Here is an 18053-nt window from a genome sequence, read left to right on the forward strand (position 1 = left end):
ATTTAATAATTGGATCTTGGCTATTTAATAATTACATAACTAAAGAAATTATGTTTTCTGATTCTTGCTTTCTTCATCTATGAAGTAGACATAATCCTACTTTGCAGAACTCAACAGAATATATAGACAAGAATTAATCAAGATTTCTGTAACTCTCAGCTAACTCATTTCTAATTCAGAATTGACAAGTATTCATTCAGAAACTCCCACAGTGCTTCTGAAAGAGGAATAAATATTGAACGTTTGATGAATGGCAGTTATATCCATGTATGTGTGTGTTTCATTTATTTTGACTTAAATCTTTTTTCATGTTTATTTATTTTGAGAGAAAGAGAGAAAGAGCGTACATTCACGCACATGCATACAAGCAGGGAAGGGGCAGAGAGAGAGAGAGTCCCAAGCAGGCTCTGCACTGTCAGCATGGAGCCTGATACAGGGCTCGATATCCGATTGAGAGATCATGACCTGAGCCAGAATCAAGAGTTGGATGCTTAACTGACTGAGGCACCCAGGAGCCCCTATTTTGCCTTAAATCTTAAGTTAGAGCTTCTAGTAGTTAAGCATAAGAAACAGACTTGAAAAAATGGGATTGAATTGAGAACATAGTAAGTGCTCAATAAATACACTTATTTAATAAGTGAGCAAATAAACAGAAGACACACTTATGGTCTTGTTTCTTATACTTCTGCAGTGCTGGAGAAGATATACCTCCTTCGATGATGTCCACTGAGCAAATGCAGCCACTGGAGCTCTCAGAAGACAGGCTGGACAAGCTAGACCCTCATCGTGAGCACTTAGGTAAATGCTGCAGCGTGCATGTCAGTAGTGAGAGTCAGAAAGGAGGTGTCTCTGCCATCCTCTCGCCATTTGGTTTGCAGGCAAGTCAGCGGGAGGCCCCCTGAAACCTGATCCTTCGTACCTTCTGGTGACAGCCAACACCAGCTGGAAAGGCAAATAGCCATGGCTCTGTGGGGTCTGCCATGTAGATATTAGCTGAAGCACTGGAAAGAAGTTCATTAGAGTTACAGAAAGAGAGAAAAGGCATTGTCCTCTTTTCTGGGTCTGACAGAGTCCCAGACAGAGCATTTCTGAGGCAATAAATGGAATGTGGCAGGAGACCCGCTTTCCAGTATTTGCCGGCACACTTACACCCTATGTGCAGTGCAATAAAATATTTCAAATATCTCTCTTTGCCTATCAAGACAGAATTTTAAATAGCCTTTTTCGGCTTTATTGTCAATCTGTTTCCTTTCCAGAACTGACTTTTTGCATAACCTTTGTAATGAAAATACCAGAAACATTTCTGCCTCTACCCATTTCTAAAAATGAGACACTCAGACTTTTGATGGATGGGCCTTTTGCATATTCATAGCCTTTGTTTATGTCTCGCCTGGTTATGAGTCCCCCCTCCTCTCCCCTCTCCCCATTTGCCATCAAGATAGTTTATGTTCAGGATTTCTCCAAAAGTAGGAAAAAGTGCAATGGAAGTAAAAGTCCAAATTGAAGCAAATGTCTTGCTCTCTGTACTGTGCACTGAGTCGTATCCTGGGGTTGAATGGTGACCCATGACTGGTCGACATCCAGCCTGTACTTCCAGAGGCCCTACCACTGGGCAGCACCCATTCCGACCAACATTCATTCATTCAACAAATGCCTATGGTATGTATGATATGGGGGGGGGGAGTTAACTGTACTATGTGGCAGCAAATTTTTAAAACGGTAATTTCAGTCCTTATGAAACATAGTCCCAAGAACCTCGGCTTACTCTTGGTGCCATAACATGCCAGGAATGTAACCTTTAGTTTTTCATCTGGCCTTCCCAACTTCAGTAACCTTTAGTTTTTCGTCTGGCCTTCCCAACTTCAGTTTCCTCGTCTGCAAATTGGAGATAATAGCACGCCTTCCTTGTGGGCTTGGTGTAAGGACTACATGAAAGAATGTGTTTGGGATACGATATGAATATTTAACAACCGGCAAGACACAGGCATTGATTAGTCAGAGAAGGTGTTGGTCATTCCCACACACTAGAAGGATGTGGAATTATCTCGTACATAAGCAGTACTCAGGAAAGTTCCCCACTCACCTCCTTTTTTTTTGTATATGTAAACCTAAAAGCAAATAGTGCAATGCCTTACATATAATACGATCTCAATAAATATTTATTAAATTGAAATGATTGGATGGAATTATTCAAATCCTTTAGGTGAAAGGAAACATGTATTACTATTAAATATGGCTGAAGGGAATGACGCTATTTGATTTTTTGGTTATATACTGTGATCTTTGGATGATGCAGGCATAATAATGTATGGTTACTAAGTATTTCTCCCGGTAGGTTTCTCGTGCATATTGAATTTTCTAAAACAAAGGACCCCATCCAGACATAAAGCCCAATAGATCACAGCAACTTGAAAACAAGGACCATTTCTTACTTGTCTTTTTAGCCCTAGAATCTTGCTCAAGACCTGACATAGAGTAGGAACTTGATCAACGTTTGTTGAATAAATGCATGAATGAATGACACAGGTTATATCTAGACCCACAAAACTGAAGTGAACAGGTTTGACACATTTAACCCCCAGTGTTTTGAAGACATTGACCTGAATATTTTCATAAAAGAGAAACAGAGAGAAAAAGAAGGGAGGAAGGAAAGAAGGAAGGAAGGAAGGAGAATGAAAGGAGGAGGGAAAAGAGGAAGGGGCTGAAAATATCCAATTAATACCTGAATTTCCCCAAATTCATTCACAGCCGTAGATGTAACCAGACTGTATCCAGGTCAGAGTGAATTTCTTCACTGTCTATGGCTTCTTTGAACCCTAACAGACTATCTCCTTATATATAACATGTTTGAGTTCATTCATTCAAACATACATCCGACAAATATTTATTAATTGCTGTAAGGAGATAAAAACACAAGACACCTGTCATCAAAGACGGCAGAGAAGATATATGCAGAAAAGGTGTTATGTGAGCAAAACTCCTGCAGCTACCCAGAAGCTGAGAAAGGATATCCAAGACTGGGAAAGACTTACAGAGATGGGGTGGGGAGGTGGGCTTTCTTTGGATCTTATAGAAGGTGTCAGGGGGTGAGCAATGGCCAGAGTCAATTTTTTTTGAGGATTTGAGATATATCAAATGTAACAACTGCTTTACCAACATTAACAAATGTAGTCTTCTCTCTCTGTCACACACACACACACACACACACACACACACACTGATTTAATATTATCCCCATTTAAAAATTTGAGACGATATCAAAGTTCCTAGAAAGTGAGGGCCAAATTCTCAGAAGTAACAGGGGACAGAGTCAGCAATTGAACTGCAATCAGTCCAACATCACTTATCCATTCAACATGCATTTATTGGAGGGAGAGGCAACTAAGAATAAAATTATTAAAAGAACATAATCCTTAATTTCCAAGAAGCCTCTTTCTAGAGCAGGAGAGAAACCATTATGGAATAAACAAGTGCTAGAACAATGACAGAGAAGCTCAGAGGAGTGCACCATCAACAAAAACATGGAGGAGTCAGATGGAGCAAAGAAAATAATGGGCGAGGAGTGATCAGACTGGATTAATTGTGTACCCTGGCATCTGATGGGTGTGATGCAGAGCCTCACAAGCTCCGGGCACTGAGAAAGGTAAAAAGCTGAGTAAGAGGGCAGGAGGACCTGGGGTTGAGATGGGCAGCTGGGAGAATTGCAATGCCAGTGTGCGGTGAACCAAGACACCAATGCTGAAGGCAAGTGTGAATCATCCGGGTGACCACCTGGCCACAGAAATGGAGGTGGGTGAGGAATTTGCAGAGCACTTTACTACAAGACTGAAGAGCATGCCTGGCTCCATCCTGGCCCGTGGAGTCTTCGAGAGAGCAAGCCTTGAGGAGAAGAAGTTAAGAAAGAGCATTTCGCACAGAGAACCTGTCCTCCCATCAGAAACTTAACTCACACCCACTCTGTGGCTTGCCTAATTATATTTTAAAGTTCTCTTTTGCTTTGATTATCCATCCCCTTTGGCGTTTTGTAGAATATTCCAGTTTTCTGTTTTACTGTGTATTTGTGCAAGGCTCCTAAAGTTTGATGTAGACTGGGCCAAAATATATAAATAATTTTCCTTTTCAGACCAAATGGCTCCTGCAAGGGATTGGAAACCAACCAGTTTGTGAGCAACCCTTATTCACATCACATTCTTTTTTATTTTGCATCCCCTCAATACCAGATGACCTTTCAGACCAGTTCATTAAGGACTGTGATCTCAAAAAGAAGCCAAGAAAGGGAAAAAATGTGCAGGTTGCCCTGAATGTTGAGTCAGACCAAAAGAAACCAAGAAGAAAAGATACACCGGCATTGCACATCCCACCTTTCATACCAGGTAACGGACAACGAGTTCAGTTCGCACATCTGTAAAAGGGAACCGCTGCCGTAGATCACATTGGTCTTACGACGTTTCCTTAAATACTTGGGTGTTTTTAAATCACTGGTACTATCCCTACATCTGTCTTCATGACAATATGGCCAGCTGCTATAACAAATGAATTACAAAATGTTAATGGCACAAGTTTTGGGTTTTGTTTTTTTTTTCTCACTCATCAAGAGTGCAAGTTGCAAAAGCAGGTTCTGCTCCAAACAGTAATTCGAGGATTCTGGCCGGTGGCAGTTTGCACGTCACCAGCACATGGCTTTCAAAGTCACCGTGAGCCTCAGCATCCAGCAGGCACAGGGATGAAGTGGGGAGGGGCGCAGAACAGAGGGCGAGATTGGCAGGCCCAAAAGGGGCACAGCTCGCGTCCTTCAGTCCCAAACTTCACCGGACTGCAAGGGAGGCTGAGAAGTGTAGACTCCCTGTGTGCCCAGGAAAAAGCAAAATGGTTTGACGAACACGTTGTCTAACGTGTCTCTCTAGCAACCTTGTGTGTGAGGTGTGATACTGTTTCCCAACAGTTTTGTTTGGTCTTCTTTCCTTTTCTCCTTCCCTCTGGGTCATGTATTTAGTGTTCTTTCCACTCATGACCCACTTGGAGGGCTACAAAACAAATAGAAGCCAGAGCTTCCTGGGAAGGAACTTTCAGTTTTACAAGACAAAACAGAAGCACCTAAATAGCTGAAATATGCAGGAAGAAATAACAACTTTATGTAAAAGTTGTTTACTTATGTAAAAGTAAAATAATTGCTTTATGTAAGTAATGAGGTCCTTACATAAAGACTCCAGGAGCTCAGCCTGGGCAAGGGGTTGTGGAAAGTTCCCTAGAAGAGGCCGCTTTCAGAGAGCCTTTAAATGATGGAGAGAAATTTCACATGTGGGAGAGGTGAGAAGGCAGGCAAGACACTGAAGAGTGAAGCATGTGGCCTGCAGAACAAATGATGCATTGCTCTAGCCAGGATGGCCCTGGGAGGCAGGCAAACCTGGGCTCAATTCCTGGCCCTGACCCCTGGGAGCTGGGCTGCGGTGGGTCTATTTCGGTGCCTCGTTTTCCCCAGATGTGTGACGGTGATCGTAATATTAAATTCCTCAGTGTTTTCTGAGGCTAACATAAAATCAGGCGCGTAAAACCCTTTACTTAGAGGATGTTCGCTAGTGTTGCCTCAATAGAGACTAATTCTTAATATTGAAACGATTGTTTAAAATAAGTTTGAAAAGATATATTGACTACCATCACTAGGTATGTGTGCAAATATGAAGGCATAGTCCTTACGTAGTAGGATATATGTGTTTGACCCTGTTTCCCCATTTGTTCCCCAAACCATGCAGGTGTGCTTTCAGAACATTTCATTCAAAGATACGATGTTCAAGAGAGACATCCAAAGGGCAAAATGAGTCCAGCTGTTCATAACACTGACCTGGAACAGAAAAAACCAAGGAGAAAAGACACACCTGCCCTGCACGTGTCCCCCTTTGCAGCAGGTAAAAGAGCTGGTGCAAGGCATTTGCAGGGGGTGATGGGAACAGGTCAAGAGCCTTACCATCTGGAACTGCCACGGGCATGGCCTTTGTCCTGGCCCAGCAGTCTGTGTCACACAGAAGTGCTCTGGGGAAGAGGAGCGTGTATGGCTGCCTTTCACGTTTACCTTCCCCGGCAGCTCCCCCAGGGCTGAGTTGGAGCCGGGGGAGGTTCAGAGCATTACTCGTGCTTCAGCAGGGCTGGTCAAGTTCACTGAGCCAATGAAATAGAAATGTCAGTGGGTCCTTGAAAAGAGTTGAAATATCCCCCCTCCCTAGTCTTCCACGAATCATGCATCCTATGACTGATAGCTGATTCTCCCAAGACGCCTGGATATACTGACCAAATCTTTAAAACAAGAGAAAGAGAGAGGGAGAGGGAGAGAAAGGGAGATTCAGAAATAACGATAGCCACCTTCATATGTGTCAAATCAAACCAAAAATTCTTGCTGCACTATGTACACCACCCCAGGGTATATAAGGCAGCTAATGTATGAAGTGTAGTCTTGTCCCTAAGAATGTTAAGTTGCAGGTTGGGGAAAAAGACATATACATTCACGATTAGGTTATAAGACTGAGCGAGTCTTATACATGCGACTGAGTGAGTCACATGTGTGAGTGTGTGTTTTACATAGATATTTGGAGGGGGTGGCAGAGAAGAAAATGTACTAATGTTTATTGAGACTCTACTAAATGTTAGGTACTGAGTTCGGTATGTTTGTGGATTTTGTTTAAATCAGCTGAGTAACACAAGAAAGGACCTATTAGGTCCCTTCACATAAAAAAGCTGAAAGACAATGTATGTAACTTAAAGTCTTCTGTGGATGACATTGATGGAGAGGTAGCTGCTTGGTTGATTGGTTGGATTGAGATGGGATGATTAGGAGGACAGATAAATGGATCAAATTATGCTCAAGATCCAACGCAGTGACACAGCAGAGCTGGGGCTCTAATCCAGGTCTGCCTTACGTCGTACTGGGGTGGATAGTTGGGACTTTCAGCTCTATGGCAATCCAGAAGGGACACTTAGGGAGGAGATGAGATTTTGTTGCTATAGGACTATGTTTCCCCATTATTTTATTTAATAAAAAATTGAAAGACACCTCAGAAGAAGACATCATAAATAGGCAGTCAGGGATACAGACAAGGCCACTGATCTCTGTGGAGCAGAGCCAGGCAAGGACGCATGGAGCATCGAAGAGGCATCTCTCTGAAGAAATGGACCAAGGACCAAGTGACAGGTTCTGAACTGCCTCAAACGTGTTCTCATATGCCTGCAATGAACCTCCAACCCAGCACACATTTCCCCCCAGCTCTGCCTCTGTCCCAGTTCTAGTCACCTTTCAAGACTCAACCAAAGTCTCTGCTAACAGACCCCTCCAAGTCCAAAATGAATCTTTTCTATCTGTAACTAACTCTGTAGTAGATGGGCATGCAAACTGAGACTGTCATCTTTCAGTATAGTTTTCATCGTTCTTGCTGCTATTTTTGTAGCTCTTCTTTAAATTGACTTAAATTTGATGAATTCATGAGAACTGGCCTGTGATTGCTCTATGTTGCTGGTATTGACCTTGCTGTCTAGCCAAGTCCCTTCTATACAGCAGTGCTCAATAAGGATCTGTTGATTTGATATTCTATTTGCCAGTCACAATTCTGCAGTTCCAAGTTCTCTATTAGGAGATTTTATTTCTTTACCCATTCCTGTATTTGTTTTTATTGAAGTTCTTCTGGGGGAAGACTTGATCAAGGAACAAAATATTTATGGGCATAGAGTCACCTTAGCAGAGGCATTGAACATGGGCTTTGCGATCAGAAAGGACTAAGTTTGATCTCTGGTTCTGCTCATCCTAGCTTTGTGAGCCTGGGCAACCAGCACAAACAAAAGAGCCTCCTTCATTTCATGCATTTCTGAATGAAGGACCATAAAAATCTGTTTCCCAGGATTGTTAACAAAATTAAATAAAGTATATAAAGCACTTAGCACAGATCCTGGATTGTTGAAAGTCCTCAATAAATGTGAGTTCCCCTCCATTCTCTTCAATCTTATATTCCTTAAGATTATTCAAACCATTTCTAAAAGTGAGAATTTTCCTAGCTGCAAGTGTTTTTACCTCTCCATATAAATCTACTGATTCAAAGGACTTCCTAAAATGTTAAGCCCTGTTTATTTAAGCAATGGATGCTGCCTACATCCCAATATCTACATCTTAGGAGAGCAGCTTCCAAGCTGAATTTTTAAAAAGTGTTTATCAAACAGGGCAAAGTACACAGAGCTGGAAAGAGAGGCTGTATATCCACGGACTCTACACACATTATGGAATTCCTAGGATCAGCAAATCTCTGTGTTGTATTTGCAATTATAGATAGTGTTCTATGATTCTAGCTTTTATTAGCATATTAGCTGAAGCACTTTATTTTTGAAGAGCCTTTTAGTATCTAAAGATTTGGCAGTAATCGAAATGCTAGTTAAGCTGATAAGGATAGAGCCTTCGGCAGATGTTCAGAGAGACTCATATTGGTTCTAATAAGGGTGTTGAGAGGAACTCACAGACAAATGCACTCTGGAGACATCTCCTCTCATTAGCCCTTGGCAAGTGAAGACCGGACAAGGATTATCTCTCTCTTCTAAATCTCTTGCTAACTGCCTTCATTCCCCTAGGTTAATGAGCTTATTTGATGGGTTCCAACTGCCAGACAACTCCTTAGTGAGGAGTCATCTCTGACTTCCTTGCCAACCCAGGTCTGTTCCCAACTTGGCCCACATTTGCCAGAGCCCCCCATCTTGGTGACTGCATGGCAGGGTGCATAGGACTGTGATTAGTAAGATCTTAATAGCCGAGACCTGCTTAAAAGAAAAAGAAGTCTTTAGCTAAGGTTTGTGGCAAAAGGAACCAGGAAAGTAAAGAATAACGAGGCTGGAAGCATTGAAGAGAAGTCGCTTGGAAAATTGGCCCACGAGCTGTAAATATTTGGAGATCAAAGCTCACTAATGTGCTTGTAGAAAGGAGACTGATATGTCCTTTGAAAGTGACACCTCTTCTGTTTTTCTGGGAATAGTGTTCTCTCTGGTGTGGTTTGCCAGGACAGGTGGCATCTCAGCCCTGGCTTCCTTGAATTAGAGGCATACATCTATAATGCAGGTGACCAGCTCTGAGTGGAATCATGGCCTAAAACAGCTTGTTGCAAGGCTAATTGGTTGGCCCTTAGAGACCTTGGACTGACAGCTTTGGCCTTAAAAACATACGAGTTTCTAACAAACAGGCAAGTTCCTTAAACTCTCCTACACAGAGAATGGAAAGGTAGGAACTGATATTTTCTAAGTCTCTACTGTATCCCAAGTCCCCTGATAGATGCTAGGATATCCTTTAAGAACCTCACAGTTCTTGGCCAGGCAGGCTCAGTTGGTTAAGCGTCTGACTCGATTTCAGCTCAGGTCACGATCTCATGCTTTGTGAGTCTGAGCCCTTCATCAGGCTCTGTGCTGACAGTGCAGAGTCTGCTCAGGATTCTCTCTCTTTCCCTCTATCTCCACCCCCTCCACCCTCTCAAAATAAATAAATTAAACTTAAAGAAAAGAAAAAAGAACCCGAGAGTTCAGTAGGGGGTAGGGGTGATGGATGTATTGTCCAATGATTCCTACAATGTGAAAAGTGCTTTAATGGAGGTTCACGTAAAAGTGTGCTTGAAGCATAAAAGAATGTTGGTCTAAATCTACCTGGCAGTGTCACCCCCTGAGGGAGATATGATTTATTTTTTTCTCCAGTTTTGCAAATGAATAAACTGAGGCTCAGACAGGTTAAATGACTTGCTCAAAGTTCAATGACCACCAGGACAAAGCTTTCTGGCTCTAGAGTACATTTCTTCAATAACATACCTCTGTTTCCCATGGGAGAACATAGGCTCAGGACTGGGTTAAATCACAGACCAGTGTTTATCAAACCTCATTCATCATCAAATGAACAAAGCTGACAATATGAAACATCAAGCAGAATGCAGTGATGACATAAATGTTACTGATTTAAGGCTCATCCTAAACAATGATAGCCATGAAATCAAGATTTGGATGAGCTTCAATATGTATTTTTCATTGTAAGACATTATTTTAAGGCTTAACTATATTAATATAAATGCTAGTTCACTTTCCACTTGAAATTATCTCCTGTGTCCCTGTGGAAAGCCTAGCCTAGTTTGGGAAGGCCTGACCTTGATGGTTAAACAGGCTCCTCCTTTCCCTGGAATCCCAAGACTTTTTTTTCCTGCCCAGATGCTTGTACAACTAGGTTTCAAGGATACCCCAAATAATCAGAAAGTTGACTGGGATCTGGGAATTTAGACGCTCTTGTCCACTTTGAATCAACTCAAATTTGGCTTGATGTGAAAAGATATCAAGGAAATTAAGATGGAAAGTTTGGGGGATTAGCATAGTTAACTGTATGTTCTCCTACCATGATAGCCTTAATTCCAAGTAAAAATCCAAACCTCTTTGCAGCGGGTATAAGAGAAAATATCTCCCACTGTGTTTCCTAAGTGATTTATGCAAAATCCTCATTTTCAACCAGACTTCTGAAATTGTTTTTCTCCTCCAATAAATATCAGCTAATTGGTAAAGAACCCATATGAACAAACTAGGAACTGAATCAAATGAATAGTCATTAAGATCAACACATAGTTTTCATTAATTTGCCGCTGTTGAATGGAGTCCAGTGTTGTAGAAAGGCCTCTTGTGGTGCACAGCTTTCTACCCTCATGTTTAGATCTTTATGAAATGCTTAATGAACCGAAAGGATTCTAATTATGAGAAGGTGGGAGTGGGGCAAGGCACTGTGGTTGGCTGGGATGAGATGACAGAAATCACTTGGAGGACTGGCCTTGAATCATACCCTCCTTTGTGTTTTTATTAAAATGACCCTACCTCACAATTCACAGGATGAGCAGACCCACCCAGATCTCCTTGGATGGTCCTAACTGGTCTGATCAGTCCAGAAAATTGTGCTTAGGCTTCTGAATTTCAACGATCAGTAAACTCTTGAAAAAGAAAATATATTGGAGCCCAACATAGGGATACCAACTTTGGATTATGCCTAGTAAGATGCTAAAAAACTAACCACCTGACATGCCTAAAATTTCATAAAAGAAAGGATATTTTAATACCCAAAAGGAGAAAAAGAGTCACCTCAAAATAAAGAACAATTTTTTTAAATGGTAGTCACAGAACTTTACAAAAACTCACTGCCCGTTCTTGAGTTTCTCATTTTGCTCTGAACCACATAAAGTTTAGCGCCCACCAGCACTGACACACAGAAATGGCATGTTCAGAGCCTCTGCTCAATATTTCCCCTAGAGGTTAAAATGTAGTTGATTTTGACTTTATGCTGCTGACCAGTTCTTTGCAAAGAAGTGAACTAGCAAGTGTAAAAGGAAGGGATGGGGCGCCTGGGTGGCTCAGCCGGTTACGTATCTGACTGTTGGTTCCGGCCCAAGTCATGATCTCACGGTTTGTGAGTTCAAGCCCCGCATCGGGCTGTGTGCCGACAGTGCGGAGCCTGCTTGGGATTCTCTCTCTCCTATTCTCTCTGCCCCTCCCCTGCTCATGCTCTTTCTCCCTCTCAAAATAAATAAACTTTACAAATGAAACAAAAAGGTATAAAATAAAAGGAAGGGAGAAGCGGACTCAGCTGCTCACAGGCATGGCGCTGTGCTCAGCACTGGACGAGCTTCTTGTTCAATGGGCACAATAGCCCTTCACATCAGTAACAGTGTGCTCATTTTACACCCAAGAAAATTCAGGTGTGAAAGTGTTCACGGGCCCAACACAGATCGAGTGAGTGACAGAATGAGAGGTCCGAAGCAGTTGGACTCCAAAACCTGTTTGCTTTTCATCCAACTGTGCTGTGAGCTTAAATGCAGAACACAGACACGGGGGTAAAAGTTGCCTCTGACTCCCAGGTTAGTGTCTCCTGGTAACCAGAGTGGTGTCCTGCCTGAGTCACAGCTCCTCTGGGAAGGCCAAATAAGGTCACCCGGCTCCCTCTTTCTGTTGGCACCTTTAACACTTAGCTCTGCAGATGCTAAAGGGCTTTTGGGTTGTCATGCTCCTGTGTGCTGTGTCTACACTGTAAGGTTGTCTAATATTTTAATTAGAGGCACTTAATTGCAGATTGGTGCTTTGTTTTGCAGGTATGACACTGCTCAGGGACGAGAGACCCAAAGTGATCATGGAAGATGACGAAAAGGATGGTGACAAAATAGCTATTTAAACAGAGCTCCCCTGAGACCCTTGTAAATAGGTTAGATTGGTTCCCTGTGGCGACCTAGAAAAAAAATAGACTTGCTTCTGCTCTCATTTTGTCATAATCTGCCTTTAAGATCCAGACACCTTTCCCCCAGGAGGCATACTATATCAGATTGCCAGTCACCTCTTTGACTCTCTCTTCTTTCTTGAATCTGGTTTCTATTCCCGCCTCTTGAATTTTCATTTTCTAATGCAACGGAAAGGAAACAGATCATTCCAAAGTGGGAGGTAACAGGGAAAACTCTAGTGTTAGCTTCTGCATCTTCTGGATCAATTCATGGAGCAAAGAATATGAATAGCATGGAAGTGCTTTATTTCTTGGTCTACACTGGTGACCAGGACTTGACTTGACATTATCCAAATAGCAGCTCAAGGGGGGACTGACTCCCTGTTGCCAGTTAAGGAGGCGGGAAGGCTTGGTTCAGACTCACTGATTACTTTGGAGAACATGGTCTTTTGTGTCCTTTATCTTTCCTCAAGAGTCCAAGTGTCTCTGGTGACCTTTCTATGATCCTTGTAACGGATACCCTAAAGGCGAATGAGTTGGGCAAGTCAACCCAATTGACCATGCTGGTCTACTGAGAAGCTTAGCAATATTTCTTATTTATTTTTATTTTTTAAAACATCTCTTAACCATGTTATCCTGAAATTTGTGAGCTGTGTCCCAAGTGAACCATGATAGGTAGAATATTGTTCATGATGAATTTTCTCTTTAAAAAATTAATTAAGGTCGGTGGAAGGCGTTTGTATATTTTTAGCATTCTGACTTATTTAGACCCCAATATGCTTTCTTGAATGGGAAGGAAAAATGTGGTGTTAGCTACTGAGCAGGGATCTACACATAACCCCAGCCCCAGCCTGCTGGCTATGGGTGCCGTGGGAAACCTTTGCGTGAAGGCCTCATCCACCAGGTGATGGATGTGAGGAGATGCAAAAACTGTTGTGCAAAAAGTAGAAAGGTGGATATTCAAACAGATCCCGCCTGAAAGGGCTAATGTGGAGGCTCTGTATACACCCTGGCTCCAAAAGGCTGTCTTTCTCACAACGTGGACAAGATATAGGACACTGCTGGTAATAAAAACGCTTCTAACCACATGTTTATGGCCCGGTGCATTTCTTCTAAAAATTATTTACTTACAAATACCAAGAGAAGAGGTTGCAGGAGAGAATTACAGGACTGATTCTGTTTGTTTTTTGACCCACGTAAGTTTTAAAATATTTGAATTGGCCATTAATATTTCACAATCCAATCAGGAGAATTAGCCTAAAATTCTAGATGTGCAGATTCTCTTAGAAAAACACCTCAAGATCTGATAATCTCGGGCCTGATTAGAAGCATGGCAACTGTCAGCTGATGCTGGGCACCGGATGCCCTTTTACAAACACACATTGTCCAGCTCGCCCTCTGCCCCGCATGGAGTATGTCGTCTGCTGACTTTACCCTCCAGCCTTCACATTTGGGTTTGGAGTCGCTGGTGAAGACCCACACTTCGTGTTCCTAATGATCTCTTGCCAACTTGATCCCAGGACTCCCTTTTCACTTCTGATGGCCTCAATCCCAGGGGTCAGGGAGGAGGGGAATAGATGTGGCCAGGCTGCTGGTTTAGGCATAAGTGGTGCAACAGGGCCACCATAAATTCTTTAAGAAACTGAAGGCAACTACTGTACATAATAGGATTATATCACTTCCAGCAGCAATTTTTACCAAGGGGTTCTCCCTACAAAAACACAGATGCCGTCTTCTGCTATCAGATTTGCTGATAAGCATGGTGTGTTCCTGCAGCCATGCTTTCAGGGTCTACTCAATAAACTCACAGGCTGCTCAGGGAAAGCCCAACCCATTTCTGACTTCTAGATGGTGTGGAGAGTAGACGGGCTATTGTAGAGACAAAGGCCTTGGGTTCCAATCGCAACTGTGCGACCCTGAGCAAGTCCCTGAAACTCTCTGTTTCTTTCTCTTAAAAATGAAAATAAGAATCCCTATTTGGCCTTCTTAATAGTTTGAGAATGAAATGAGATCATGTATGACAAAGAGCTTCGTGAATGAAAAAAACCACATCGATATGTGTAACACAGGATAATTTTAAAGACATTTTCGGAGCAAGGACTCTACCTCTTCTATTGCCAAGTCTCCATTGCCTGGATATTAAATGGGTAGCGATCATTCGGAATTCAATGACAGCACCTGACAAAGGACTTCCAATAAGGAGATCCCATCACTTGCGCAGCCTTAACTGAAAGAGTAGCCCTCCTCCTTCTGGGAATGGCCTTCGTCACAGTCTCCGCTGAAAAGGAGCGTTCACAGAACGCAGAGGGGCAAAGCCAGTCAAACATCCAACCAATGCTGGACACCGCTGGGGTGATTTGGACTGAAATCTAATCTCCCTTACTTCCCTTGGACGCACGTGGCCCTTTTCTGGGCAGCTTAAGTAGAGGCTTCATAATGAGGATACATTCTGATTAACATAAACAGCTCTTAGTACGTTGTGAACAACTTCCCTCCAGCCGCATAATAGAATTAAGAAAATAAAAGCATTATATGGTAGCCTATTCAGAAAGAAGGCCCAAAGTAAAGGCATCCCAACAGAACTGGCAAACCAGTTGGCCATTTTTCCCTTCTGAAGGCATCTACCAACCCCAAGCTAGCTGGATGAGGAGGCACCAGATGTGAGACACCCCCACACAGGACTGCTGCCTTTCTTTAGATCCAGACCCTCTTTAAAAGCTGTTGCCTGAGATCACACAGCCAACTTCTCATGTTTAATTATCACTTGGGGAGGCAGAACCGAGCAGGTGCTGAAGGATAGGGATAGAATCATAAAGGACTCAAGCCGTGTTTCCTTTTCAATTCAGTTGAGTGCACTTTCCTTCCCAAGCCTGTGTTGTCCAGGTTGTTTCTTAAAACAAGGATAGATTGAGATAGCATGCGGTTGTGAAAACAAGCTAGTCAGGCAATTATTTTTCCTAGCTGAGAATAAGAGGCTAGTTCCATAATGGATTTTGTAGAGCCTCTGTCATCTTGTGGAACTAAAGCTCCCTTTCCACGTGTAATTTGTAAGTGTGAAAAGGTTACTCAAAAACTCCCCAAGGCAGGGAATGACTGTACAGGAAACCCATGAGCTGAGAATACCCCCCTCCCGTTCTCCTGGACACAAGATTGCTTTGAACTGGCTTTGAAGTATCATCTGTACAGAGGGTTCAGAACCCTAGGATGGCCATAATTCCTGACCCACAAAAGCAGGGCAGGACACTGCTCATAGATAAATGTGCAGGGAAAATAATGCACTATTCGAAAGGAGCTCTTGCCTCAAGAGCCCCTGATGTCAGCTTACCTTTTGCAAGAAGAAAAGGGTAGGAATTTCCTAACCTACGGTAGCAGGTCCTTCCAGAAAAATAAGAGTCCTCGCTTTTCAGGGGACTCCCAGAGAAGAAATAGAAAATGGAATACCACTGTGCTCATCCTAACCAATGTCACTCTGCCTCCTGATGACAAATGTGAACGTCAAGGTTGACTAAGATAGCAAACTACAGATCCTCTTGTCCTTATAATTATGTGAGAGCTTCAGAAGAACAATATATAGGGGTGCCTGGGTGGCTCAGTTGGTGAAGCATCCAACTTTGGCTCAGGTCATGATCTCACGGTCTGTGGGTTCAAGCCCCCGCATCGGGCTCTGGGCTGACAGCTCAAAGCCTGGAGCCTGCTTCAGATTCTGTGTCTCCCTCTCTCTCTCTGCCCCTCCCTGACTCATGCTCTGTCTCTCTCTGCCTCTCAAAAGTAAATAAAAACATTAAAAAAATTTTCACAAAAAAGAGCAGTATATACTTCAATATTTATCAACCAAATCATTTATAAACTATATTTAAAATTTATTAAATGCTACTTGAATAATGCCCTTCATGAAAGGAACAGCGTGCTCTGAGCCCTTGTGTTTGTTCAATCTTTTTCCTATATCATCTCACTGGATCCTCAGAAGCCATTGTAGGAATGCGTACTAGCCAGGGGGATATTGACTTGAAGGAGTGGCCAAGACCGGAATTCAGGTCTCTGAACTCCTAGCCCAGCACTCTTTGTATTTGACAAAACTGTCCTGAAAATCCCCCTAAAAGCCAGTTCTGGAGGACAGAGAAGCTTAAAGAGGGAGGTTTTTCAGTGATCCAGAAAGGAGTGCAATATGTAAACGGTTCCCTTTCGTGACTTTTCCCCGCCCTCTCTAAGGAGACTCATGTTTGCCTAAGTACATAAACATTTTCACCTTTCTGACACCCAGAATCTGATGGTGAGTAGCAGACCCTATGCTTGAAGGAGGTGAGCGGATTATCTTCATCTTCTCATTCCACCCCAGCCCCCATATTATCCATTCTGTTGTACTTCACGGCCAGACTGATCTTTTCCAAAACCCAAATCTGACCATGTCTGACCTCGCCTTAGTGTCTTCTCCTGGCTTAGAATAAAGGCAAACATCTAGAGCCCGGGACTACTCCCTTCACCTTCCTCTGTGCTCCAAGGGTGTTGGCCTCCTGATAACTCCTATCGTGTGCAACATTCCCTCTACCACAGCATCGTGCCGCTTCCAGGGATGCTCCTCTCCCCTCCCTCCCACCCACTCCCCCGCCCGGGGCCACAGGAGACTCCGCAAAGTCCACTCAGCCTTTAGAGCTCAGCAAAATGACACCTCCCCAAGGAACCTCTTCCTAGTCACTTTTTGTTTTAAACTTATTTATTTATTTGGGGGGGGGAGCAGAAGAGGGGCAGAGAGAGATGAGAGAGAAAGAATCCTAAGAAGGCTCCTCACTGCAGAGTGTGTGGAGCCCAATAGAGGGCTTGAACTCACGAACCGTGAGAACATGATCCGAGCCGAAATCAAGAGTCACGTGCTTAAACAACTGAGCCACCCAGGTGCCCCTTCCTCACCTCTTTGACCAGGTCGGGCTTCTCCATTACTCACATGTTCTCCAACCACCAAGTTCTCTTCCTTCATGGTCCTTGTCTTTCATGATCGTCCATTTGCAAAACTGGTTAACCTTTGTCTCCTCGCCATGAATACAGAGGTTGCATCTGGTTCTGCACCACTAACACCCTTTGCCTGGCATAGAATTTAGCATGACATAAACGCTCTAGAAATGCCAGCGAGTGGGCGAAGGAATGAACTTTGTGAGACACCGAACCTGATAGTGCAAGGCTGCCATGCCATCTGCCAAACTGGAGGAACACAAGGTTACTAACTCTTGCAGTAGACCGGAGAGTCACTATAGCCACAGCAAGCTGGTCTGTGTTCTGGACCCCAGGTCCTCCCATTGGTACCAGAGAGTTCTCTCAATTAGCAGCCCACCTTCCGGTGAGCAGGGTTTTCTGTTAGCAAGTCCTCTCCCCTCAGAATCAATGGTGGAGTCAGAGGGAGGGGCAGTTGCCCAGTAACCTGAGGGTGTGAGTGTCATGGCTTAAGGGTGCCATGGCCGGCCAAGGTGAAGACCTCACAGACGCTGGAGTTGGGGGGTTTCCAGCACAGCAGAGTTGCTGTGCTCTGGCACCTAACGCTTCTGCTTTTTAAGCTGCTGTATTATCACCATATGTGTTCACCCTAGTGGTTACGTAGTACGTGGAGAAAATACCAATCTATTGACATTTGAGACAAATGACAAGGGAAAATCTAAGATGTTGGTTTGACCATATAATTTGTGGAAACAGTTTTTTTTTTCAGATGTATTATTATTATTATTGCAAGAGCAATTGAGCTTCTCATTAATTGCGTGTGGAAGGCATCTTTGTTCTTTTTTCTAATCACAGAAGGCATTCTCTGTACCTCCAGTCCATTTTCCAGTCT

The 18053-nt window shown here is 43.2% G+C and overlaps 1 protein-coding gene across 2 annotated transcripts; it reads left to right on the plus strand.

The window, feature by feature from the left end:
- The first annotated feature begins 716 nt into the window (after nucleotides 1-716).
- Nucleotides 717-12196, plus strand: PPP1R17 (protein phosphatase 1 regulatory subunit 17). Of its 2 annotated transcripts, XM_047095122.1 has the most exons (4): nucleotides 717-798; nucleotides 4221-4373; nucleotides 5751-5903; nucleotides 12117-12196. In XM_047095122.1, the coding sequence occupies exons 1-4, from the start codon at nucleotides 717-719 to the stop codon at nucleotides 12194-12196; spliced, it is 468 nt and encodes a 155-aa protein (XP_046951078.1). The 2 variants fall into 2 exon arrangements, with proteins under 2 accessions (XP_046951078.1, XP_046951079.1); XM_047095123.1 differs by lacking the exon at nucleotides 4221-4373.
- The last annotated feature ends 5857 nt before the right edge of the window (nucleotides 12197-18053 follow it).

Source organism: Lynx rufus, unplaced genomic scaffold, assembly GCF_022079265.1.
Source record: "Lynx rufus isolate CCGP_SWC_20201006 ecotype Redwood Valley unplaced genomic scaffold, mLynRuf1.p SCAF_4, whole genome shotgun sequence".
NCBI classification, from domain to species: Eukaryota; Metazoa; Chordata; class Mammalia; order Carnivora; family Felidae; genus Lynx; species Lynx rufus.

Excerpts from the sequence above, each read along its gene's own strand:
- PPP1R17 (XM_047095122.1), top strand. The coding sequence starts at position 717 with ATGATGTCCACTGAGCAAATGCAGCCACTGGAGCTCTCAGAAGACAGG. Across the intron at positions 4,374-5,750 it reads CATCCCACCTTTCATACCAG|GTGTGCTTTCAGAACATTTC; the intron begins GTAACGGACAAC and ends CAAACCATGCAG. Across the intron at positions 5,904-12,116 it reads CGTGTCCCCCTTTGCAGCAG|GTATGACACTGCTCAGGGAC; the intron begins GTAAAAGAGCTG and ends TTTGTTTTGCAG.